The sequence below is a fragment of the Adiantum capillus-veneris genome, chromosome 10 (genome assembly GCF_014529385.1).
Source record: "Adiantum capillus-veneris isolate H3 chromosome 10, ASM1452938v2, whole genome shotgun sequence".
Taxonomy (NCBI): domain Eukaryota; kingdom Viridiplantae; phylum Streptophyta; class Polypodiopsida; order Polypodiales; family Pteridaceae; genus Adiantum; species Adiantum capillus-veneris.
This window is the reverse complement of record NC_140940.1, coordinates 55,278,123-55,305,617: the sequence shown is the minus strand read 5'-3', so window position 1 is coordinate 55,305,617 and position 27,495 is coordinate 55,278,123. Positions and strand designations below refer to the sequence as shown.

Sequence of the window (27,495 nt, the reverse complement as noted above, 5' to 3'; positions counted from 1 at the left end):
GCCTTGTGCGAGGCTGAGAAGGTCAGAATACATAGAATGCCACCTGTTTACAATCTACCACCAGCGATGGCTACTGTTGGGTAGGAAAAGCCAGGGAGTTCGCTTCACCATTTTGTCACAGAAATGGTGGTCTCGTCATTGAGTCACTGCTTCAGTGGAGCATTAGTTATCGATAAGAAAGGTTCCTCTTTGGGCAGCCATGGGAGCTTCCGAGAGAGAGGATCAATACTGTGCGCTTCATTCAAGGACGAATTTCAAGCAGTTAAGCAGAGCTCAACCATACCCTCTGAACTGTCCCTACCTTTAGCAAGCCAGTTGCCATCATCGACAGCAGCAGCAGACCCGAATGCTTCCAGTGGCAAAGACAACAAGCCTGCATCCCAAGTAGACATGGAAGCTTCTGAAAAAGACACGGAACTTCTTAGTAAGGCTTTGCAACGCCTTGGGAAGACAACCGGTGTTCAGTTAGCTATCTATGGTGGTCTCATTGCTGGCGGTCTCTATCTTGTTGAGTCTCTTCTCAACTCTTTTGAAGTCCTTCCCTTGCTACCAGAGACTTTGCAACTTGTCGGAGTAGTCTACGCCATCCTCTTTGGCAGGTACACTCCTTTTCCTCCTTTGATGTCTTGGCAAAGCAACCATGAATGCACACACACAAATAGGGATGAAGCCCCCCCCCCCCCCCCCCCAAAAAAAAAAAAAAAAAACCCGAACACACTCTCTCTCTCTCACACACACACAAACGCGAGCGAGCAAGAAGAGAGAGAGAGAGAGAGAGAGAGAGAGAGAGAGAGAGAGAGAGAGAGATGCCATAATTATCCTCAAAGACTCTTATTCCTCAAGAATTATGGAACCGAGCCTCACAATTGAGGTTAGGGAGAGCTCATGTTTGAAAATGTGGGGAAAGCAAGTTATTAAAAGCTCAATACTCAAGTAGGGTGTGATATTAGATTCGTGAACTTTTTGGGGGCATAAAGTGTAGTCGATGAGACTCCTTGCTTGTGCGGCATCCCCCTATCTTGCATCGTAGAGAATGGGAGCTGAGTGTGATGGAGGCGCTAGTGTGGATTGGACTCAAAGGGATGGGCTCGCGTGTGTAAGGATGGGTGCGGTTTCCTCGTTTGTAGAAGAAGACGGTTTTGTTATGGGGAGCAACACATGTAGTGTAATGTATGAAGCATGAACCCCCGGAGAGAGAAGAAGAAGAAGAAGGGAATTTTAATGTCGTAGGAAACTATCCCAAGAGACCTTAAAGATCTATCCGACGAGGAGAATTGAACTCAAGACCTGTTATTCAAGAGGGAGAGAGGTTTGGGACCCCATCTGGTGTTAGTCCTCTCTCTCTCTCTCACACACACACACACACACACACACACACACACAACCTTCACTTACAAAATCATTCTCTTCTCTCGTCTTTGCACATCTCTCATGAAGCAAAAGGAACTCTCTCATTCAGTTAAAGGAACTTTGAGTATGCTCTGAGCACTCATCTTGAGCATTCACCATCAATCACTTCCGTTGCACATTACGTTGGTATCAGAGCTCTTTGGCAGTGTCCGATATCATCACTCAAGAAAAAAACCTAAAGAATCTCCCTCAAATTTTTTCTTTGAAAGAATCTTCATGTCCCTGCCTTCGACTTATTAGTCACTTCCACCCTCAGCCCATCGCACATCGGGCGCGCTCTTGTCTTAAGGGCCATTAATCCATGAAAGAACCCCCAACACACACACACACACACACACACACACACACACACACACACACACACACACACACACACATATTTGCTTGTTTAAGATTGCACGTAATCCAAGACCACTTCGGCATGTTGATCCCTCTAATCTTTGTTTTGAAGAGTGACAGATAACTTAAAAAAGAAGTGCTTTTCCAACCCTTCCGTTCCTTTAGTGAGAGAGTGCAATGAACACAAACAAAGTGGTGAACACTGTGAAAGAAAGTGCCGAGATTGAGAGATAGAGAGAGAAGAATACGACACCAGAAGATTAATACAAAAAGAAATACCGAAAGGGGCGCCAGTCTTTGGGGCCAATATCTCTAGGCACGGCTAGTGTCGAATAAAATTGTGAATTGTGAACTGTTTTGAAGTGGTTATTTGGTGCCGTCGTGGTAGATTCTTGACTTGGAGTGTCCAAGTCTATTCAGTGGTATCAGAGCACGGCCGATTTCTCTTCTACGGGAAATCCGATTCCAAATTTTTTTCCGCGGCACCAATGGCTTCAGGCAAAGATTAGTCGACTCCCTTTGCATCGGAGATGCGGGAAGGGATCACAACACGAAGATTCCGGCAAGGAGTATGGCCTGCCTCGGCCTACTCAGGCGGAGCGTCGAGAGATGGAGCGTCAACGATTGATCGGCGACGCAACAAAGATGATGCTTAATTTTGCCAAGGACTCGAAAAGGGCAAAATATATGAGCAATACCTCTTTGGAGGAAGTGCACGCGCAGTGGCAGAAAATCACACCACCACCTTCAAAACCCGCTCTCAAAAAACCTCCTGCTCCTAAGAAGTATATAGAGAAGGAATTAGAAGAGGTGGTTGATGCACGAATTGCTCAGCTTTTTGACGTGCAAAATAAAGTTGAAAAGAATGGCAAAAAGCAGAAGAAAGGCATTGACTTCCCGGGCTATTTGGGTCGTCAGTCGACATTTGAAAAGACAAAGAAACAGAAGAAGCGTGTTCAATTTGAAGAAGTACCGAGTTCTTCTTCTTCTTCTTCTTCTGACAGTTCTTCTAGCTCATCTGACTCGAGCGAAGAAGACCGCAAAGGCAAAAAGCGAAGCAAGAAGCAACGCTTCGGAAAGGGTAAGAAAAAGGCAAAGAAGTCTAAATCTCGCCCCGTGAGTGACAGTTCTACAGAGGACTCGTCTACAGACAGTTCAGACTCTGATGGGAGCAACTTTTATGCAAAGAAGAAGAATTTTTACAAAGCCAACCAGTATGACTTTCTGGAAGACAAAAGCAAGAAAGTCCGAGAGTTTAAGGAAGGTAGACAGTCAATTAAGTTTGACACGTTTTCTGGTTATGAGATGCTTCGAAGGCTTTGTCTTTTGTACAGCAGTTTGACATCGCTTTCGCGGAAGGACGTTACTCAAAGCACTCTAAGATTCGAAGAGCTGCCTCTTACTTTAAGGGGAATGCTCGAACTTGGTGGTCCACGCTTCTATTAAGCAAGACTGCTGTCACCGGGAGGTGTATTTTTCCTGTCGCCTTCCATAAATAAGTACTAGATATTTTTATTTTTACTTGTTTCCCCGAGACCCTTGAAAAGGTGCAAGTGGACATTGCATGGCCAGTGTGAAATGGCTGTGGCCGAATAGGTTCTTACATCTGGAGTCTAGGTCGGTCAGTCTGGGACTGATCGGGGCAGTTAGCACTGAATTCTGATGAGTATGGAAGCCTGTGTGCGCCAAATGAGGTCGGGGCCACTCGGAAAGTCACTTATAACTTTATAAGTCAGTGGGAACTAGAGAATTAACTCAAAAGGGGCAAACTAGACACATGGCGGCTCTTGGTAGATTTGCTAGATCCAGCATGAAGAGGGGGCGCCCAATTTGAGAGAGGAGGTTGATTTTTGACTTGAAGTGACCTATAGTGTGTGTGAGTAGTGGGTGCAGGTCTATAGCTTTAATGGAAAGCTTGCCTTCTCCTCTGTCTCATGTAGCACGATGACTTGCTCTCGTGCATCTCTCTCCCTCCTTCGGCACATATGGTAATGCCCTCACTAGTTGGGCTACTCAAATGAATATGTACAGTTCGGGGGGTTTATGCGCGTTTGCCAAGGCAAGAGCTTTCTGATCAGGAACCGGATTAGCTAATTACTAATCCCCGACAGGTACGCATAGTTCTATCGCGAAAGATTGCGAGTTCGGAGAGTTTTCTTGCATGAAAACTCGTCCAATTCACAGGGGAACTGTCCCATTGCGTGCGGGAGCTCTTGGGACACGCGTCGGCGTGTTCGCTCCGCTAAAAACGATCCGAAACAGGGAATTACAGCCTGTTGTGTTTTCCTGCAGGTTTAGAAAAGGAAAGGAGAGGCTTTTTCCAAAGCTTAGTATGCGATACTACGGACCTTTCCAGATCACTGAAAAGAGATAAATGATGTCTCCTTTCGATTGAAACTGCCAGATACTTGGAGGATTCACAATGCATTCCATGTGAGTCTCTTGAAACCTTTTAAGGGTGATGTGCCTGATGATGGGGAGCCTGATGAGCAACCCGAAGTGGAAGAAAACGAGGAGATCCTTGTTCCTGAACAGATTTTGGTACATAAGGATACGAAGACTAAAGGTAAAGTCCAAAGGCGGTTCTTGGTTAAGTTCAAGAACTATCTTGCACTTGATGCGAAGTGGATGGAGGAGGAGGACCTAGCAGATACTCCTCGGATTGTGAAACTTTACCTCGATGTTTTGGTTTAGCATAATCTACTCCAAACGGAACCTAGAAATTCAGCTTGGCCGAAGATCTGGTGCAGTGGGATGCACAAGAGGGGAGTTACTCCGCTCCTTTGTCAACAGATGCCTTGATTTTGATACTACAGTTAGTGATGTCTCTTTGAGCTTCAGGGACATTGAGAGATGACAGTATTCTGGTGGATGACTTTATGAAATGGAATTCTTGATAATGATACTGATTTGTTCTTGACTTCTTTTGAGTGCAGGAATTGATAGACGAAATGGCTGCAGCATTTTGGTCTGATTCATCTCGAATAGACATGGTTGCAATAGGGGTTAGTCAATCGGACATCGATGAGGTCCCGATTGGACCTAGATGTGATTGCTAGCTACATTGCCGATAAATCATGGTCTAAGATCCGAATGAATGTTGAATGTCATGTGATGTCCTGTGATGTCTAGTGATGTTGTGTGATGTGACTGTCGATTTGGTACATGTGCTAGATGTGTGTCCCTAGTACGTAGGTATTAACAGTCAGTGTCTGCTAAGACGGTTTATGGCTTTTGTCGGTTTTGCAGGCGTAATCTCAGTCGATTACAATGCTTTCAAGAGGGGGGTATGTCACAAAGTGATGACGTGGCTATCGACAGCAGAAACCCTAAAATTCCTGCAAACCCTAATTTTTGCCAAAAACCCTAATTTTTGGAAATCGCAAAGGTGGAAAAAAAGATAAATTTTTGTTTTTTGTTTTTTCGAGCGACGCAAATCTCAGCTTTTGGCTACGCTTTGGAAGATAAAGAGAGAGAAAGGCATAATTGCTTTTTGTTGCTTTCATTGGGAGAGAGAGAGAATCTGCTTTTGCTTTCAAGCTTTTGGGGCTCTGCTTTTGGGCATCCCTTGTAATCTTTATATACACGGTTTAGGGCTCACTCTGCAGAGCACTTTGATATTGATTAATACATAAAGAAATACCGAAAGGGGCGCCAGTCTTTGGGGCCAATATCTCTAGGCACGGAACTCCGCCGGGCCAGTGTAAATCTATTGTGATCTGTGAATTGTTTTGAAGTGGTTATTGGGTGCTGTCGCGATTGATTCTTGACTTGGAGTGTCCAAGTCTGTTACACCTGTGCATGCAAACTTTCGGTAGCATAACAGCCACAAAACCTGCCCTGGACAGTCTTCCAAGCTACGACTAGATATCACACGTGCAGGCAAAACTTCGGCAGCGTAACAACCCCAAAACTTGCCTTGGACAGTTTCCCAAGCTCTAACTCGTTTCCAATAGCATAGACCCCTGTCTCCTGCGCAAAAACAGTAATTACAGCATGCTGTATTTACTGGTTTTCTCTCTGTTTTCTGCCCTAAACAGCCCCTGAACTGTCATCTAACAGTGGGGCACTGTTCCCAATGCTCCCGACATCAAGACGGCTGCAAAACAGTCCAAATTCAGCGTGTACGCAGGGCTGAAAACGCACTTGTTTTGTGAGGTTATCACGCTCACCGGTGCTTGCTTTGGTGTAGCAGTCAGCTACACCTGTTCCTGTTCAAAGAGGCTCTTGCCTCGGCGCAGAAGCATAGATCCACATAGCTGTACATTGGTCAAATGAGAAGCCCACTTGAGGGGCATAACATAACTGCTCATAGGGGAGAGAGAGAGAGAGTTGTGCGTAGCGTGCGGTGCATCACTCTTGGCACCGCACTGTACATAAGAAGGAAAGGAAGCACTCCATAGCTCTTGCACCTGGTGCAATCCGCTTGCAGCTGAAAATGGCGCCCCCTTTCTTTTGTAGGCTCGCCCCAAAGTGGCAGAAGTGCTCATAGAGTGACATCTCGCCCAGTTTTCGACTTTGGTCAACTTGGCTAAAAATATCTCAACTGGTGCGTCAGTTGACTTGGCAGCAGAGCAATAAAATGTTCCCCTTGTCATTCCAGAGCTAATGACGTGAACACGTTTTTAGATCCAAAATAGCAGTTTCCTAAATTTTAGGAGATGCTTCCATGGCACTCACATTGATCATCTGACCATCAATCACCATTGGAACCACATCGAAAAATGCAATGTCGGCTAGCTATCAGGTGATTTACACTCGTAGCCCCACCGTGGCTAACCTTAGTCGATTTGCCCAAATTCAGTGCTCACTGGCCGTCCGGCCTAGACTCTCACTGTCCGCCTCACATCATGCAACTCGGGCATTGATGTTTCCAGAGGGGTGCTTTAAAACAAGTCAAATAAAATTTCCCCAAAAAGAAATCAACAAGTGAAGTTGCCACAGACGCGTGACATACCCCCCTCTTGAAATCGCGAACGTCCTCGTTTGCATGAATATCAATCCATTACTGTGTACAGCACTTCGTGGATACCGTATCACGGCTGTCAACCTTTTCGTGTGTACACACCTGGTCAACATGGTACGAGACATACATGCTCATAGTTAACACTCTTGTGTATTCAATACTTGTTAACTCATGTATGATCTACCTGTGAGATTGTTCCATTGACATAGTGGACAGCTTTCACACTGTGCCACTGGCTTTAATAGAGTCCATAATTTTTAGTACACTTCGAATCCTTTCAAGTATAATAAACTAGTAGTTTAAAAATGCGTCAACATGTACTCATTAGAAGCAATTACTATACTCTTGACAACTGACAAGACATACTTCTATAGCACTGAACAGACTTTTGGACGAAACTTTTATTCCCCAAGGGCAATTGCCAAGCAAGGTACACTTCTATTGCACTAAATCTATAGATACATGAGAAGTGCTAGCTCCTAGATCACTCCCCTCTAGTGCAGGTCTCTTTCCTTTTGACCTTTGCTCTTCTTGAGTTGGAGAATACGTAGGTGGTAAACCAAAGGCCTCAAGGTAAAGCTGCAATACATTTGGTGACTCTAACAGTTCGCTCTCTTCCATCCACTTTGCATCCATAGGTGGATAGTTCTTGAACTTCACCAAATATCGTCTGGTAACCTTGCCTTTGACTTTTCTTTCTTTGTGTGCCACGATCTGTTCTGGGACCAAAATTTCATGAAGCTCTTCAACGTCTGGCTGCTCTTCAGCTGGCATATCCTCTGGTACATCACCAATAAATGGTCTGAGAAGACTCACGTGAAAAGCATTGTGAATCTTCCAGTTGTTAGGCAATTTCAGCCTATAACTGACGTCATTGATCTTCTTTGTTACTTGAAAAGGCCCATAGTAACGCATACTAAGCTTTGTAAAGAGACTTTCTTTACCTCTTCGCTTCTTTAAGCATGCCTTTTCAAACCGCAACAGTACCCAATTACCAAGTGAAAACAACAATTCACGGCAGTGGAGATCAACAACTTTCTTTTGCTTTGCCTGTGTCCTTTCAAGGGCATGCTTTATCTTCTGGTACATTTCATCCATATTTTGTACATATTGGTCTGCTTGAAAGATCTTTTCCTTGATATGCAAAATGGGAGGAACTTTCACATGACCTTAGACAATTTCAAAATGTGCTTTGCCTGTTGAAGAATGCACTGTATTATTGTACGCATACTCAACCAACGGCAAATACTTCTCCCACTTCGCCTTGTGCTCGAACACATAGTACTTTAGCAGATCCAAGACAGTAGAAATTGCCTCTTCTGACTGCCCATCTTTTTGTGGATGAAACGATGATGAGAACTTAAGCGTAGTGCCCATATTCTCAAATATGCCTCTCTAGAATAGACTTGTCATCCGTGGGTCACGTTCACTGACAATTGACTGTGGCATACCATGGTACTTAAAGATATTATACATAAAGAGACGTGCCATCTGATCTGGTTTTATCTTCTTCCTAACAGGAATGAAATGAGCTTGCTTGCTGAGTCTGCAACTAATGGTCCGGATCCATCATTCCCTGTCTGTGTTCTTGGAAGATCAAACATTGCTATGCTTTCTCATGGTTTATTTGGAATCGGCAATGGCTGTAACAGCCCTGGTGCCTTTTGCCTGTCAAACTTGACCTTTTGGCAAATCACGCATGCTGCACAAAGGCATCCACATCTCTCCTCAAGGTAGGCCAATAAAAGAATGTCTCAACCGCTTTCACTGTAGCATCTATACCACAATGCCCTGCATACGATGGGACATGACTCTCTACCATGACCTTATGTCGCAATGGCCTGGTGACACAGAGTCTGCCATACATCATCATAAAACCATGTCTGAGGAGGTAGTGCTCATGACGTCCTTCCTGTAACCGTTCGAAGATCCTTGCAAAATCTTCGTCACTCGCATACTGTTCCTTCATATCATCAAGCTCATGATGATAAGGAATTGACACAACTGAAATTTGTGGCTTTCTTGATAACGCATCAGCCACAACATTCTTCTTGCCTTCCACATGCACAATCTGGAAGTGAAACATGGAGAGAATGTTTGCCCATCGCATATGCTTTTCCCATAGCTTTGACTGTGTCAGGAAGTATCGCAAGGTCTGGTGATCCGTTTGGACAACAAAATCAGCACCTAGCAGAAAGTGTTTCCAACTTAAGAGGGCATGAATCACAGCCAGTAACTCTTTTTCACAGACCTGCATCGTCATCTCTGGCCCTTGCAAGATTTTGCTCTCATAGGCTACTACCCTGCCATCTTGCATTAGCACTGCACCAATGCTACTGCCACAAGCATCACACTAGACCACAAATGACTTCCTGAGATTTGGCAAAACAATGACTGGATCTGAAGTCATCTTTTCCTTTAAGAGATTAAAAGCTGAAATCTCTTTTTGGGTCCATCTGAAAGCGACCTCTTTCTTTTGCAAAGCATGTAAAGGTGAAGCAATCTCTGCAAAGTTGTGAATGAATCTTCTGTAGTAAGAACATAGCCCTAAGAAGCTACGGACATCGTGCACAATCCTTAAAGCTGGCCATGTCTTGATTGCTTCCACCTTCGCAGGATCCATTCGGACACCATCCTTTGACACAATGTGTCCGAGGAAGTGGATCTCTTCCAAGAAGAACTCGCTTTTCTTGCCATTGATGAGCAATCTGTTCCTGCGCAACTCTTCGAACACAATGGTCAAGTGATGCCTATGCTCCTTTTCATTCTTCGAATAGACTACTATGTCATCAAAGAATGTGCCAACAAAGTTCTGATATGGACGGAAGATCCTATCCATCATCGTATTGAACGTAGCAAGAGCATTCGTAAGACCAAATGGCATCACTAAGAACTCATAGAGACCAAATGTCGTTCTAAACGCAATCTTGTGCACATCCTCAGGCCTAATTTGAATCTGATGGTACCCACTTTTAAGGTCGATCCTGCTGAAAATCGCCGCACCCTCTAGGAAGTCAAGAATATCATCAATCCTTGGAATAGGAAACCTATTCTTGATGATATTCTTATTCAACGCACGTTAGTCAATACACATGCACCACGAGCCATCCTTTTTCTGTACGAAGAGCATCGGAGAGCAATAAGGTGACGAGCTAGGCTGAATCAGTCCTTTCTCTAAGAGCTCCTCTCCTTGGCTCATAATCTCTTTCCGCTACGCCTCCTAACCCTATACAGTGGCCTATTTGGTGGGCTACAACCTGGCACCAAATCAATCGCATGATCCTCGGGCCTCTCCGGCGGTAGTTGAGACGGTAATGAATCAGAAAAACAGCCATTAAACTTTTGCAAAAATACTAACCTATCTTTATCTAACACAGATAAATTTGACTGACAACTATTTGAAACATCACGTGCAAAAACCAAGTACGCAGAAAGACGATTCTTTATTACAGAAGTGATAGCAGAAGCAGATACAATAGGGACTGACTCTCCTTTTAGCTTTACATCCAAGATGTGAGTTTTGCCCCTATTGTGTACAATGATCTTTTTGTTGTAGGCATCCAAGACTCCATGCACTCGGAACATCCACACGATCCCCAACAAGACATCACATCCTTCCAACGGCATGATGTAGAACTCTTCTGTGTCCACATACGACTGAATATGTAGACGTAGCTTTCCAATGATGGGAGGAACGCACTCTGAGTGGCCAGGACATGTCAATCCTGCCTCTGCAGCTCTGATGCCCAGCTTCATAGCTAATTCTGGCGTGATAAAGTTCTCTTTGGCACCTGGATCAAAGAAGATAAGTGCCATCTGGTCTCTAACTTTACCCCACGCTTTGCATAACTCACTGGCATCTGTACTAGGCCTGTCGCCCAACATGTCTGGCACTAAACCTGTCGAGGGCATAGGCTTCTTTCCTTTCCTGTCCTCTTTGTCATCTGAGTCAACTGGCCTTTTCTTTTGTGGATAGTTGGTTGCAAAATGACCAGTCTGCTTGCATATAAAGCACTTGTTTTCAGCCATCAAGACCTTCTTTTCCTCGGGCGTCTTATGCATAAAAGGCTGCCTTTTCTGCTTCCTTGCCTGCGCTCTAGAAGTCTCGGCTGAACCCTTGCCTTTATTGAACTTCGCTGGCCCGTGGAACACTTTAGGAGCCGCTCTCGTAAAGGGCTGCTTTGCTGAATTTTTCTTTTGCTGCCCTCCTTTCTCGTTGCTCAGAAACCCACTGTCTTCTCCTTTCAACAAGGCAAGACCAATGTTAGCAACTTCCATAAGCTGAGTGAGGGTAGCCACTCTGTTCTTGGTACAGTAGTCGCGAAGCCCTTTAGGCAACCCACAACAATACTTCTCAATCTGTACTTCTCAATCTGCTGTGTCAATGGCACAAATCAATTGGAGGTCACTGAGAGTAATGCTTTACAAAACCTCCTATTGTACTCCAGCAAGCTCTTGGATGTAGCCGAAGTAAGCTGGTGCCAATCTGCATGACTTCAGCTTCAAATTCATCTAACAGCCAAGCAGATGCAAACATTTGCTTGAAGTAAACCCAAGTGGCGGGTGCCTGTCCTTGCATTAACAATGTCGTCCACCATTTGAGCGCATTGTCCTTTAAGAAAGTGACAACTTTTCTTACTTTAGAAGCCTTTGTAAAATTCCCTCCTGCATAAGCTGTATCAAATTGCTGGAAGAAAGTGAGAGCCTTTGCTTTATCCTCGAAGCCACTAAAGGTGCTGAACTTCACAGCTGCACCACCTTCTTTGTATGGTTTTGGCTTTTCTATTGGTCCCAAATTGTCATAGGGAAGCGTCTGCAGCGTGGGCACTGTAGTAGGGACCATCTGTGCCCCCTGGTCATTGAGATTCTGCATCAAAGGTGCCATATGTGGCTGCTGTCCAGAAAAACCAGCCATGCCAAAATTGACCTGTGGGCACCCCAAGCTGGCCCTGATTGCTCTGAAAGCCTTGTTGCATGCCAATGTTACCATACATGGGGTTTGGCGTCATGCCATGCATACCCCTAAACACTGTTCCAGGCATGTACTGCTGGTTTCTAGGCACATAACCAGCCATACTTTGGAACACGGATCCACTCCCGAAATACCCGGGATGTGCCGTGGGTGGTGGAAAAACCTGATGCATTGCCTGGAGACCGGTTCCTGTCCATTCAATTGAACATTTTGACCCTGAAAGGTGGCGGGCTGAACTGGCAAAACCTGTGGAGTAAAGATCCTCGCCACTTGTTCGTGGACAGGAGGGACCTGTCTAGGAGCCTGACGTGACTCCGCCACATGTGAATGCTCCCTATCCTGCTCAGTCGCATGGGGGACCTGGGCTTGAGCCTCAACGGGCTCTGTACGCTGAGGGCATTCCCTTGCCTGTTGTGACTTTAATGGTGCTTGCAGATAATCCATAAACCTGGGATTCTGCACCAACTGAGTGAAGACATTCACAGCAGCAACTAACTGTGTTCCGAACGCGTCCTCTTCAAAGTGCCCAATCATGAACCCTTGAACCTGTTCTCATTGTGCATTCACACGAACAAAAGGCGTAGACAGTGGCGGTCGTGGACTCTCACCAACTTCATGCTGTAAAGGAATAGCTTGTCTACCCTAGGAAGAGGAACCCTCTTCTCTAGCATCGTCTGTCCTGTTAGCCATAGTGTAATTCCAAGTTCTTGTGCTTTGTGTCTTCGCCGCAAACCAACCAATGCTCACTTCTCGAGGAAAAAGTGATCTTGTCCCGACAACGGAACCATGAAACCGGCCCGTGGGGCGGTAGACGTTAATTTTCACCCAATTCTTTAACACTTGACTATACGACACAAAGCAATGACTTAAAAGGAACCTGTAACTGAGACTGAATTACACTTCAAGACAAATAGCACGGCCAGGAAGCTAGAATGCTCCCAAGCAAACAGTGACACGTGTAGGCCCCAAAGGTTGGCACCCCTTTCAGTATTTCTTTATTATCTTCCAGGAATGAGGAATAGACTACAAAAACCAGAGTCCTTGAGACCTTTACGTGAATCCAGCAAGATGGCACCTGTGCATGCAAAATTTCGGCAGCATAACAGCCCCAAAACTTGCCCTGGACAATCTTCCAAGCTATGACTAGATATCACCTGTGCAGGCAAAACTTCGGTTGCGTAACAACCCCAAAACTTGCCTTGGACAGTTTCCCAAGCTCTGACTCGTTTCCAATAGCGTAGACCCCATGTCTCCTGCGCAAAAACAGTAATTACAGCATGCTGTATTTACTGGTTTTCTCTCTGTTTTCTGTCCTAAACAGTCCCCCGAACTGTCATCTAACAGCGGGGCACTATTCCCAATGCTCCCGGCACCAAGACGGCTGCAAAACAGTCCAAATTCCGCGTGTACGCAGCGCTGAAAACGCACCTGTTTGGTGAGGTTATCACCCTCACCGGTGCCTGCTTTGGTGTAGTAGTCAGCTACACCCATTCTTGTTTAGAGAGACTCTTGCCTCGGCACAGAAGCATAGATCCACATAGCTGTACATTGGTCAAATGAGAAGCCCACTTGAGGGGCATAACATAACTGCTCATAGGGGAGAGAGAGAGCAGTGCGTAGCGTGCAGGGCATCACTCCTGGCACTGCACTATACATAAGAGGGAAAGGAAGCACTCCATAGCTCTTGCACCTGTTGCAATCCGCTTGCAGCTGAAAATGGCACCCCCTTTCTTTTGTAGGCTCGCCCCAAAGTGGCAGAAGTTCTCACAGAATGACACCTCGCCTAGTTTTCGACTTTGGCCAACTTGGCTAAAAATATCTCAACTGGTGCGTCAGTTGACTTGGCACTAGAGCAATAAAATATTCCCCTTATCATTCCAGAGCTAATGACGCGAACACATTTTCAGGTCGAAAATAGCAGTTCCCTAAATCCTTGGGGTATCCGGGGTTCTTGGGAACTTGGGGTATTTGGGGCTTTGGTACTTGGTACTGCTTGCAATCTATTTTTAAGAAGGATTTTGTCTTACCCAAGCTCAACTCCTTTGTGCGGGTGCACCCCTTTGCAGCCTTGTGCTCACACCATGGTTGCTTTTTCCCACCTCATGTTGATTGGCCTGCCGCAATGTGAAAGGTCCGTCCTCAATGAGTGGAAAGGAGGAATGAGGGGAGGCTGAACAAGCCCTTCTTTTTTGGGTTACCTGCCACTCTTTAAAACCATAGATTAGAGTGATCGACATGCACAAGTGGTCATGGGTTGCATGCCATCACAAACAAGCAAAAAAAACAATTTATGTGGTTCTTTTATGGTTTAATGCATAGTAACAGGGAATGGCCGTTTTCAGGTCTCCGTTCCCCGCTCCCATTCCAAGTTCCCGTTCCGAATCCCCGTTCCGTGTTTCAAACGTGAGTACCCGTAACAGGGAATGGCATTTTGTTCCACGTTCCCGTTCCCCGTTCCCGTTCTGGTTTCTCATTCCTGGTAACTATGGTTTAATGACCCTTAGGACATAGCAATGAAGACGGGCTATGGATTAACGGTGGGAGTGGCTAATACTTTGAGTGATGATATTAAACACTGCCAAAGAGCTTTGATACTAATGTTATGTGCAGTAGAAGCAAGATGAGTGCTCAGTACGTACTCTAATGTTCCTTTTACTTCATGAGAGAGATGTGCAAAAGATTAGAGAGAGAAGAGAGAATGACACTCTAAGTAATAGAGAGAGAAGAAGAGTAACAGCGGATGGGGTCCTAACCTCCCCTCCAAGGGTCCCCCTGTCTATCGCTAGAGAGGTATCTGCTTTAGGCTACACAAATGGTGATGCAATGGTCCTAGATGTTGATATGCTGATGGGATCTTGCGGTAGATGCTTGGGTCTACGAGGCTAAGGGTTGAAAATGCAAAATGCCTCAAATGGAGTTAGTCGAGGAATTCAAGTTGTAGGAGACCGGTTGAGGGTCCGGTTGAGGGTCCGAACCGTTGTCGCAATTGCCTCCGCCCACAAACCTCAATGCTCGAGCATTGTTAGCGCCATCTCTACCACAATCCTTGTGCTCCACAACTCCATTCTCTGAGGGCAATCCAATATCCATAAGCTCTCACTTGATTCTATGGTCTGCACAAAAGTGTGCAAAAGCATTGGAGGTAAACTCTTCAACCTTGTCCACAGAAATAGTCTTCAACTGTTTGCTAGACTTCTCCTCGAGTGCCATGCTTGAGTCGATGTAAGAGGATGTGTTTGACGTTATAACTTTAGCTTCATGAACTATTTATAATTGCTCCTCCTTGGGAATGCTCCATGGAGGTTCACCCTGAAACAACTTAAGCCAAGAACCATGGAAAACATTATGCATTGTCCAAGAAGGTGGCAAACCTAATTGCTTGGAAACATCATTTACCTTTTTGACGATACATACGGAGTTTAGGACACTTCTTATCAACTTGCTTGAGACGTTGCTTCATGATTCTCAAACACACAATTACCCTCCTTAAAAGAGACATCCTAACGATGCTTATTTGTATGCCTAGAGTAAGGCTCTTGAGCATTGCTAAACTTGAGCTTAATACTCTCAAAAACCTCCGACCAAGTGGATAGGTACGATAAGTACGACATGAAAAAAACGTTGTGCAATATGGGTAATCACTACTAGCACAAAAAATTCGTTAGGTATTGAATACAAATAGATGTACATGTCTACTTATGCATGCTTGTATACACGTTAATGCATGTACACATATACATGCATGTTTATACTACACACACACACACACACACACATGTACATGCATGTATACATCATGTGTACACAACCCTAGATACATGCATGCATACTGATATGTATCTGTATTTGTGTCTGTGGATAAATAACAACCAATACACAAAGTACCGAATACCAGCATGGTATTTATTGCATGTTATGGGAAGACTGATAAATACGTGTTTGAAATGCAACCTTGACTTTTGCATAGGTCTGACTAACAAGATTAGCATCAGGCAATTTTGATGTTGACCGAGTCAAGAAATTGGAAAAGTCAACCAAAAGCTACCTCGTAAGGAGCACAATCAATTGCACTAGAGTATCTGTCATTCAAGTTAGCTTGAACTAAAGGGAAATACTGTTCCCACTTGGATTGTTGAGCTCATGTGCAAGGAAAAGCTCATGTCAATAAGCTCATGTGCAAGGAAAAGCTTCAAACCGGGAGCGAGCTCATGTCGGCAGTTGCGAGCTTGGGATGATTGTGCTTGAACACACACACAGACTGCAAGTCGACAGAGAGCCAGAGAGCCAAAGAAAGTATGAGGCATTCGAAAGCAGGGAACCGGGCAGTAAGCAGTTAATTGGGGCAGCGAAGCCCTTGGGCAAGCGTGAACACACAGACACACACACACACTCCTTGGCAAAGGGGATTGCAGTAGAAATCAAGCCAGTCGGGATTAGGTTGTGTGGTTGTGTTGCACACACACACACTCACTACATAGAGAATTGCACACCAGATGCAGGTCGAAATCGGGGGCAATTTCAATTGCAGCCAGTCACTTGTAGTTTGAGCATTGAGGTCGTAAGTCGGGCAGACGAGCTGACACTAGCATAGTCGTGAGCAGACCTTGAAGCAATTTCCAAGGGAATTGAGCAAATTGAAAGCTTGCAGGGCATTCAGGAAGTGAATAGAAAGCCTACGAGCTTGTGAGAGAAAATGCATCACACACACACACACACACACACACACACACACACACACACACACACACACACACACACACACACACACACACACACACACACACACACACACACACACACATTGTGTGTTAGCTTGCTAACAAGCTTGGGTATCGCGAGCATCAGGGAATACAGCCAAGGAAACCGAGAGCAGGAAATTGGGCATGATTTGTGTGGTGGTGCTCTCACACACACACACACTGCAGCCATTGAGGGAGAGAAGCCAGTGCATTTCAAGAAGCTCCAAGGCTTGCAGTACAATCGAAGGTTAGAGAGGGGCAGATCGAGCAGACCCGATTGCAAGGCAGGGTTTCCGTGAGCAGCAGAGAGCAAGGTAGCGTTGTGGTGATGCACGCCAAGAGCAAAGAAGTTTGGGGCTTTGGAAGCATCCACACACACATCCTCGTCTGCTCTGGCTCGTCAGGCCGTGTAGAAATCGACAGAAATCGATAGAGCAGAATTTGATTTTTTTTTGTGTAAGCCTTCTAAAACAAAGCTTGTGTGTGTGCAAGAGACTTTTCCCACCAATTGGACCTTGAAAACTCCTTGGTGCTCTCTCCCTTGCACTCCATCTCTGACCCAGCCCCCACTTGTAAGAGAGAGAAAGATTGGCCATTTTCTTTTCTTTCAAGCTTGTGTTTGACAATCTAGACTTCTCGACCCGCTCACACACGGACAGCTTGACTAGATAGACCGAGCTTGAGACATTAGATTGAGAGAGAGAGAGAGAGAGAGAGAGAGAGAGAGAGAGAGAGAGAGAGAGAGTAATTGAGTGTATGGGCATTTCCATCCTCAGGCATTGAGTGAGAGAGAGAGCGTCGACGGCGGCTTCGAGCATCAACGACGTGGACCTCGGCGCGTCTACGGCTATTCGGCTAGCCACTCCCGTCCAGCATCGGGAGACGACATCAACATCGGCGATTAGAGCCGTTTCGACACCGACTCTCACGTTATAGCATCAGTTCGACCTCACTTCTTATTGCGGTGGATTTTCGACATCCAACCCGACACTGGTTTCACGCGGACAACTTTTTCCCTGATCGACAGTCGTGCTTGCCACACGCACGTGTGAGGTACCTCTAACATAGAGGAGTGACACCCGGCATCGGCACCGATCGCGCTCTACGGCACGGTTTTTGGTTACGACACCTTTGGCAGCTATTCGATTAGCATATTTCCGCCCAGCGGCGGAAATCGGCACATAGGGACACCGACACGCAGGTTACATGGGGCTTTTCAGTTGGTTTACACACACAGTCTCCAGGTTTCCAATCATAGCACTTTCACAGGCGATTTAGCAGTCTTTTCGACAATAGTTTCTGTGCGGATAGATACGTTGACAGATGCATTTTTTGTGTAAGCATATCTAGTGCTACTGAGCTCTTTTGAGAGCAGATATCCCTGTAGGGATCACTTTTACTTGTTTGAGCGTGGTTCACTCATGTACGTTGAGTTGCGGACACTGCCCACTGTACTACGTGTGGAGCCATTTTTGGCTATTTTGGCAGTTTTTTCTTGCCGTTTTTGAGACTCGGATCGGAAGAGTCCTTTCTGAGACTGTGGCTAGTCCATTTGTGTCTGCATTAGCCTTTGGAGGGTCGATAGCGTGAGGTTTTCTTTGAGCTTGGGTGTGCTCGAATGTTGAGACACCTTCGGTGATACAAATAGCTGGAGTTTCCCACTTTCGGTACCCTCGCCATAGGAAATGTATCTGGAAGGTTTCATATGCTTTTGACGCCGAGTTGGCGATCACATTGGCAGTGAAAGTATCAGTTTTTTGATGCCTAGTTAGTGCAGTTGGCACATTTATGCATATTTTGAGTTGAGTTTTGACTCCTCCTACAAAGGAGACTCTACCGGATTTCCTTCCGATGAGTCGTGACTTCCATTGTTGGCACCTTTGAGACTATTTCGGTTGAGATTTTACTCCCGATACAAAGGTTACTCTCCCCAAATTTTGAAGCTTCTCGCGATAGTTTGACACCTCTCAAACCTCTTGTTAGCGATGGCTTCTTCTTCAGAAAAGGAGGAGTATTTCATTCGCAAGTTCGATGGCAACAACTTCACCATGTGGAAAGAGCTTATAAAAGATGTTTTGACAAACAAAAAAGGCCTATTAGAACCGTTGAAAGAGCGTGCAGAGGATGATGACTATACACAAGCTCAGTGGGAACTTTTGGATGCGAGAGCCATGGCTACGATACATCTACATCTAGCCAAGTTAGTGTTCTTCATTATCATAGGGAAGACAACAACCAAGGAACTTTGGAATAGCTTATGTTCAGCATGGGAGAGCAAAAGTGTATCCAACAAAGTCTTTCTCATGAAAAAGCTTATGAAGCTCAACATGAAAGAAGGTAGCACAATTTCTTTAATCATCTTGATCTTGTATGTAGATGACATGCTTATCGCAGGCAAATCAATTGATGAGATCAATCAGTTGAAAGATGCTAAGCACTCAGTTTTCCATGAAAGATTTCGGAAATGGCAATCACTTTCTTAGTATGTGCATCAAGAGAGACAGGCAACGTGGAATTCTTGAATTATCTCAAGAAAAGTACATCCACAAAGTCTTGCAACGTTTTAGTATGCAAGGGGGAAGTCACTGCGTACCCCAGTGCAAGCATACTCCAAACTTAACAAGCATACCAGACATTGTATATGCAGTGGGAGTGGTTAGTAGGTACATGGCAAACCCGGGCAAGAAGCATTGGGAAGCAGTGAAGAAAATCCTCAGATACTTACAAAGTACAGCTAGCAAGTGTTTATGCTTCGGAAATAGCGATGCATCTATTGTAGGTTACACGGATGCGGATTATGCGGGTTGTGTGGATTGTAGAAGATCCACATTTGGCTATGTGTTCATGTTTGCTGGAGCAGCTATCTCTTGGAGATCGTGTCTCCAAGATTGCACGTCTTCATTTACCACCGAGGCAGAATATGTTGTTGCGTCTGACGCAAGCAAGAAAGCCATACGGTTAGCTCGTCTAGTGAGAGATTTGTGCATTCACGAGGTTCCAATACTGCATTGTATTAGTCAGAGTGCCATTGTTTTGGCAAAGAATCAGGTGTTTCACTCAAAGTCGAAACACATAGAGGTCAGATACCATGTCATACGAGATGCATTGGTTGGCAAGCGCATCGAGCTTGTCAAGGTTCACACTGACGACAACCCCACAAATGCTCTCACGAAGAGCCTAACCTCGGAGCGATTTACACATTGCATAGAACTTATGGGTGTAGGATGAAGTCTACAAGATGCTTCATCAACTTTGTATAGACTAACTATACAGATGCCACTATTGGCCACCATGACCTTCAAGTGGGAGGTTGTTGGGATGTAGGCCAATGGCTGTGGGAAACCACCCTCTCCTTTTCTCCCTAATCAATATAGGGAGAGAGAGTGAGAGAGTTGACTCTCTCTCACTTTCCTCTTGACTAACCCAAACTGTCTATGCTTCATCCCCTTCCCCAATCCTCTTCTCCTTCCCTCTCTTGCACACTCCGCACAAGCACCATCATTTTGTAGGCACATTGGCCTTGCAAGGGATTAACATGCAAAATTTACTAAAGCGATAAGACTATAGTCAAACATTGAGTGTTCTGTGTAGAAAGGAAGGTGGCAAATTAGTCACAAAATCCATACTTATGTCCTCAAATGGTCCCTTAGGAATAGGCGAAGGCATGAGTAGACCTTGCTGCTTACGATGGGGGACTTTGGACTTTTAACATACAGCTTATTTCGTCACATTTTTTACACACACAGAATCGTTCAATCTTTCTCACTGTAGCATTTATGCCCCTATGACCTCCTGTTAAATGTGCTCTATGAGAAAGGTGACACATAATAATTGCACGGACCTTGTGCATTTTGTGCTTGCAACCAATGCTTCAAATTTTTGAACCAATGTACTTATTTCTAAGATCATCAGAACCAACAAAAAGAATGACATTGCTCCAGAAGTTTTTACGTCAGATCCTCTTGAGAATGTGCAAAATGTATTGTTATTGCTTTAGTCAAATGAATTTGCTAAGATTATTACATGCTCAATTTTAACTTAATTCTTTTTCCTTACCTATGAAATGCAACATAACACTCTGAATCATCTTTCTGGTAGTCGATTGTTTCAGGGGAAGCCTGTCAGCTTAATGCCCTCTCCAGTTAAGGCCATAACCGAGCTTGTTGATCGCAAAGGCACTTTAGTGCAGAAAACAAATCTCAAGCTGCCTCAGGTGTGTCTGTCTTGTTGGAGCATTTAGCTTAAAAGCTTTGGGAATCCAAGCCCACAAGATGGTCCTGTTCACATGCGCTAGTTCTGAAAGCTATCCGGTTTCAGGACTTGGATATAAGAGTAGTGGCTAAGATGGAACAGCTAAGCAGAGAGCGAGATGATGCAGTGAATAAGGCAAGTGATTGAAATCGACATTTATTTTGTGTGCTTGAGTTTCTTTGGACGAGTTAAGCAGATTGTGTTAAATGTTTTTCTTACATTTGTGTAAGTGTCCACCCACACATGGGATTTGATATGGGTGGAATCTGTGGATATGTGGACATGTGCAATGCATATGTGTGTTTGGATATATTTATCTATGTATGTACAAACGCATGTGTCCACCCTGCAACTCTTAGTTCCCAACGTACCATTGATGGACTTGTCCTCAGGCACACAAGCTCATGGAGTGCAGTTTGCATTTTGATGTTTAGAGCAGAGATACATGGGTGTTCTTCACTCAGGGTGCCATAAGTTGGGCTCTTTCGATGCCTGTTCACATCTTAATTTTCAGAGGGAGGGAGTTGATCAGATTTTCATGCCGGTCTCCACAGGCTAACTTAGAGGCAGCCTCGATATGCTTTGTGCTTCTTTATTATGAATATAAATATAACAATCAGCAATTCTCTACAATAACCAAGAATTCCTCTTTTAGAAGGTTCTTTGCATGCACAATTAGACTGGTGAGCCTTCCTTTACAGATGACACTTTGATAACATTCTGATTGTTGCTCCTCCATACTTTGTGTAGTCTTTCAGATGCATGTTTTGGCTTTTCAGGGCTGCTCGATTCAGAAGTATTGAGTTTCTTAGTTCATAGGGAGTGGGCTTAAAAAATCTCAGCATCACTCCAGAGCGTATGTAACAAGGACTACTCTCTCCGTTATCGGTTCTTGCTGCACTCATCCTAATAATTTTCTTGAAGGCGCACATTGTCTTCTTTCTGCTAGCAACCACTCTAATTCTCTCAAGATGAACTCGTGAATCAGCTCTGACTCTTGCAGTATAATATTTCAAGGATTTCAAAAAAATGAAGTAATCTTTAACAGCTGTGCACGCAGTATCTGCGAGGGTATGTCTCCCATTCAAGCTGGATATGTCATCTTAGAAGGGTGCTTTTTATATTGTCTTATGGGTGACTTCCATGATTCCATAGCTGCACTTTCCTTCATAGGTGAATTTAGGCTCTTCTTGGATTCAACTAGGTGTATATATCTCAGAAGAGAGCTTTTTATTTGTTTGGAATTCCCTCTGCCATATGAGCCTGGTGCTCTGCCCAAAACCCCAGATGTGACTCAATTGATCAATCTGCCGTCCTGTGGCAGGCTACAAACGTGTAACCAATTTTCAAGACTCCAAGCTGGGCCTGATGCCATTGGATCCCATCTAACGTGTACTTGGTTCCCAAGCAATGCCACTGCATACGAAACAATACCACTACATACGAAACAAGGGGTTCCCTATCAGGTTGATTGGAAATGGAGCAAAAGTACCATTGCTTCCCGGAAGGAGCTCTTGCACAATGAGCTTCGCAAGAAAGGCTTTACTCCGAATCAGAATCGAGGACCTAGAAACGTTTCGTTGTTTCGAGGCATTCTGTTTCAAAGATGCCAAGAAAAAACAAATTGGCTTCATGGGCCTGTAGCATTCGTAACACCTAGAGTTGAGCACTCATATTTATACTCCTAGAAGTACCTTCCTCTGAAGTCGCGGGCTGTGGTCTCTCTGCACAACTCATCATACCAGCTATTTTGGGGTGTGCTCCCAAAACGTCGTCGTTGCCCAGGCTTAGTGTGTGGGTATGCCTTTGCGGCTGCATCCTATAGTGTCTCTGTCAATATATAAGTGAGCTCCCCTAAAGGTCTCCCCAGATCCTCTGTGCATAAGTGTCTGTAGATACCATCTATGTAGACAGAATCAGTCTCTGAAGTAAAAGTGTATCGGTATGCGTAGGTGTCTGTGCCAGTCGAGCTGTGTTGAGCTCGAATGAGACAACAATTCCATGCTGCCATTTTAAGGTTGGTCCCATAGGTCTCGCACCGTCATGCGGTGCGTTTTCATGACGGTGCGTTTTTCCAACACCACTACTCGCCCTCCCCTATAGAAAGCAATTTTCCCTTTCTCCCTCGCCGCCTTGATCTCTGGCATCTGCTCTTGCATGTGTGCTACCTGTGTTACGAGTGAGCCTTGAGGTCATCACCCAAAAATATCCCAGTTTGCTTGAGTGTTGATCTCTTCTTCAGGAATTCCTTCCTAGCTTCCAATATAGGGAAACGTATAATAAGTGCTCTTTCCTTGGGCCTTCCTTTCTCATCACTTCCCATCTTGCCAACTCTCCAAGCACCTGTGTGTGTGGGTTCAGAAATACCCATGCGCTTCAAGAGCTCTTGCATTTCTTCTTCTACTTTTCCAGTGTCTTTGAGACTTGTAACACGCACATGAAGGGCTCTAGTCTTTCTCTTTTGCTCCTCCTCAATTGTCATATTGATAATAGTCGATGTCGGTGTGGCTTCAGGCATCTTATCTTTTCCTTTCTTTGCGTCCTCAATCCACTTTTCAGCTTTATCAACCTTCTCTTGTGTTTTGAATAGGTGCTCCGCCCATGAAGAGGTTGTTCGTGCCTTTTGCTTTTCCTCTTCTCGTAGAGTTTTCACCTGCTTTTTAATGCTTTCGAGCTCCTTGACCATTGAGGGTTAATTTTCTGCCTTCTTTGCAGGGGTATTTTTGCAAACTGCAAGGTCTCCCTTAAGTGCTTCGAAGAATGCATCCTTTTCATTCATGCGTTCTTCCATTTTTTATTCCAGGATTCAAACATAGCAAGTGCATCTTCTAATCTTTCTACATCATACATTCCACACAATCGTCTACATTTTGGCTTCAATGATGTTTACATCTCGGCACACTTACTAAGCATCTCTTTGTCCAATTCTTTCCTCGTATCTGTATACATAGCTTTTTTGTAAGTTTCTGCATTTGCATACATCTATTTTTCATTGTCAGCCAAGAGGCTCAGCTCTGCCTTAATCATCACATGTACCTTCTCATACATTAAGTCATCTTTGACTCTAGAAAGTTTCTCTGCTCTCACAGGACCTGACGATAGTGTGCTCTCTCGAAACCTTCGCCTAAATATCGCTTGCGATTTAGGCGTGGTTTCATAAATGCTATCATTTCGGACATCGATTGGTTGGTCCATTGTCCAACACCCTGAGAGAGAGAGAGAGAGAGAGAGAGAGAGAGAGAGAGAGAGAGAGAGAGAGAGAGAGAGAGAGAGAGAGAGAGAGAGAGAGAGGTACGACCTGTTCTCTATTCCTGCAAGCCCTAAATCTGCGCGAATCCCCCTTCCTTTGCTTCTGCCGCAAGGGCGTGCTGCACAGTCGCGGGTCTGCTGCTGGTTGGTCAGAGCTGCTTTGCTGTTGTTCAGGCTGTTGTTTCAATGCACATTAACATCTTGCAAAGGACTGAACTCAGCCTGCAGAAACCCTAAGCGTGCAGCGTGAACCTGCCAGCACGTGAACCTGCTCTCAAGGAGCACGCGAACCTGCGTGGGCTGAGGCAGCGAAAGAGAACACTTTGGAAACAATGTTCGAAACCTTACGTGTGAAACCCTGCCTGAAAAATTTATTGCAGGGTTTAATTTTTGCTGCAGCTTGCTATCAAAGGTCACTCGTGCACGCTGGGCTTGCCCCAAGCTGCCTCTGTTAATGCTTGCTGACGCTGCTTGCCGACGTTGCTTGCCCTTCGACGACCTCAACCATAGCTTGATCTTAATAAGTCAGTTCGATTTACTCTTGCATCTGTAATGCAGTTGCCGCGTCGTCAACCTTGTAGCCCACATGGCAGCAGTAGCATCCAAAAACTTGAGAGAGAGAGAGAGAGAGAGAGAGAGAGAGAGAGAGAGAGAGAGAGAGAGAGAATGAAAATGAAATGAAATGTTATATTAGACATCTTCAAAAGGCCAAAATGACCTATGAGACCAAACTGATACAATCTTGGTGAATTCAATACAATGTCTGGGTACAAAAATAAAATGAAGTAAAGTGAAAAACTAATATCTTAATTGCTAGATGTGAACTAAGCAGCTAGCTAGAATTGTGTAGGATATGAGTGGTGGGGGGTTGAAAGTAGTGATTGGGGGCTAATACAACACAATGTGGGTGTGCGTGTGGGATATAATGGGTGAAAGATGATACAAGATGAGCAATATGTACAATCCTCAAAAGAGGAGATCCATCATCGGTTGCTGGCAGATCTCATCAATCTCCTCCATGGTCAATAGTCTGACCGGGCGTTGTGCATGTCGGGCCAAAGTGATCCGAATCCTCTGGTGCAGCCTCCGTCGATGCTGTGTAGTCCTCCGTAGTCATGGGCGTCTAGATCTCCCTAGCTCGATCGCACGATCAATCAACGTGCCTTTGGTGTGAGGAGAATGTGAGCTCTGCTGTGGTAGTTGCACCTATGGCTGCCTAGTGTCCACTCTAAAGAAGTTTGTGATCCATCTCTGAGACTGGCTAGCCTCTCCTCTCATCAGGCTCTCTCTGTTTCTGCGTACCTCGAGCTAAAACAGATCCAGAGAGAGAAATGTGGGGACATTGAAATAACCAACCTTATAAATAGAAGGAATGGGAAAAAAACCAACAAAATATATCGTGATGTGGGAGGCTGAAGAAAAGATGAGAGAGAGAGAGAGAGAGAGAGAGAGAGCCAATAGATTATCATTTTGATTTTTAGCTGGAGGCTCTACGGAGAAAAGTTGCAGATTATGCCAGGATTGAAGCTGAGAAAGAAGCTTTAGAAGCTGTGGCAGTGCAATTAGCTCAGGAGCGGGATGAAGCTATGTCAGAGGTAAGACAATGGAAGTATTTCCAAATGTAGTGCACACACAGGTATTTTTTAAATTTGGCATACACTGACTTAACTTTGGCTCTCAAAGTGAAGGAGTCCTAATTCTGTGGATGTAGGTCGTAGCTCTCAAACAGGCTGTAGATGCAATGTCAGGTCGAATGCAGATTGTTGAAAATGCTCTACAGAAAGAACTTGAGCCCTTAAAGCAAAGCTCAGAGGCCCTGGAAACAGTGGCACTGCAGTTGGCTTCAGAACGAGATTCTGCTTTGAAAGAGGTTCCATACTAAAGTACACTACTTTTAGTTCAGCTGCATGCATATTCTCATCGTCATCGTCTGGATTTGGAAATAGATTTGAGAGCATGTGCTAGTTTTAGTCCATGCATGATCTTTCAGTTTAAGTGGAATTTTTATTTAGCTTGCAGCTTTCTGAGCTGAAGGAAGAATTAACTCTTGCAAAGTCCAAAGAAGAAGAGAACAATGCTTTGGAGTCCTTGGCATCTCAGCTAGCTCGTGAAAGAGATCAAGCAAATCTAGAGAACGAACAACTGAAAGAGGTAATGCATGCATGTTACAACGCGGGGAAAGTATACACAGCTTACCTCTGTGAAACAGAAGTGAACCAACTCTAATTACTCTGGTCCTTCAGTCACATTTGAAATTTGGCACGTGCATGCAAGTGAGAGTCCACATTTTTGCTTGACTAGTTAATTGCATGTTGCTCATGCAGATGTCGAAAAGCCTTCCAGTTGCTGATATACAGGAGCTGGTGGGCTCAAGTCCTGACCAGAAACTGTTCCTAAAGAAACATATTGAGGCTGCTGGCTTGCAGTTTATTGACCCTTTGAAGCCATATGATGACCAGGTAAGTCAGTTCTTTTAAGAGTGAGATGTTGAAGGTAAAAAGTGGAGAGTTATTGAAGGTTTGTTCAGACGGTCAAAAGAGGTAAAGAATTCAATGCTTAATGTTGTATTCTAAGTGGTGGCTTGAACATATGCGGAAATATATGTATCTATTTATAAATATAAATAGATTCATATTATAAATAAGTAAATATGTACAGGCATACATACATATTAGGACTTAGGATTTTGTCTTGGTATGAAGGGCTCCACAAGTTTTAAGTTGCTGCCTTTCTTTTGCCCTGCTGTGATGTCAGAAAGAGGAAGTTGAAAAGTTTGTCTCACACCTTGTGGAGGAATACAATGCGCCATCAGAGTGGACCTTAGACTACTTGAAGCAAATTCTTGAGGACTCCTCTTCCAAAGCGCAGGAACTCTCGTCTAGCTCATCTTATCAAGAGTCAGGGAGCTCTACACAGCAGTAATTGCTATTGTTTGTGGGCTTGTATATTTGGAGACATATTTTTTGCTGCCAGATGTAGTTGGCGTGCTCAGCTTGGCAAGGAGATTCTTCTGCGCCTTATGGCTCAAATTGGTCTTCAGTCCTATGAAAGCACATTTGGTGGGCTGTTTGTTTTATCCACCATTTGCAATGTATCATATGAAGCTTACTGCTGCTGTTAATTGGAGTCAGTTTTTTGGGATTCTCCTGTCGTTTGCAAGCTTTGCTCACATAAGCTCAATTACCGATCTCCTGCATTCGACCGTGTAACCTCAAATTCGCTCTTCAATGCCATGAAGCTTTTTTCGAGTATCCCATTTTTGTCTCATTAAGTTTGTCTCATCATGGCTTTGGACAGACCTTGGCGAAGAGGGGAAGCAATACATGGCTTTGGGCCATGGCCTAGTGGACATGCAACGCATTCAATACAGATGCTACTGGTCAAAAAACTGATAGCACTGCCATTAGTACAAATCTCACACTTGATTAAAGTGCTTTTTGAGTTCCATGGAACAACATGATTCGAGCGACTCAAGCAAGGCTCAAGTGGGTAGACATTAAAATCTTTCCTCTCTACTTCTTCTTCCTCTCTCTCTCTCTCTCTCTCTCTCTCTCTCTGTGTGTGTGTGT

The 27,495-nt window shown here is 44.6% G+C and overlaps 1 protein-coding gene across 1 annotated transcript; it reads left to right on the top strand.

Annotated features, from left to right (window-relative positions):
* LOC147448882 (uncharacterized) lies at positions 1–27,070 on the top strand. The gene is made up of 8 exons (XM_086521323.1): positions 1–599; positions 20,525–20,639; positions 20,744–20,812; positions 25,408–25,521; positions 25,638–25,796; positions 25,946–26,077; positions 26,251–26,385; positions 26,681–27,070. Exons 1-8 carry the CDS (start codon positions 124–126, stop codon positions 26,846–26,848), a joined length of 1,368 nt encoding a protein of 455 aa, XP_086377449.1. The 5' UTR covers positions 1–123; the 3' UTR covers positions 26,849–27,070.
* Positions 27,071–27,495: the final 425 nt, after the last annotated feature.

Excerpts from the sequence above, each read along its gene's own strand:
- LOC147448882 (XM_086521323.1), top strand. The coding sequence starts at position 124 with ATGGTGGTCTCGTCATTGAGTCACTGCTTCAGTGGAGCATTAGTTATC. Across the intron at positions 20,813-25,407 it reads GAGATGATGCAGTGAATAAG|CTGGAGGCTCTACGGAGAAA; the intron begins GCAAGTGATTGA and ends TTTGATTTTTAG. Across the intron at positions 25,522-25,637 it reads GGGATGAAGCTATGTCAGAG|GTCGTAGCTCTCAAACAGGC; the intron begins GTAAGACAATGG and ends CTGTGGATGTAG.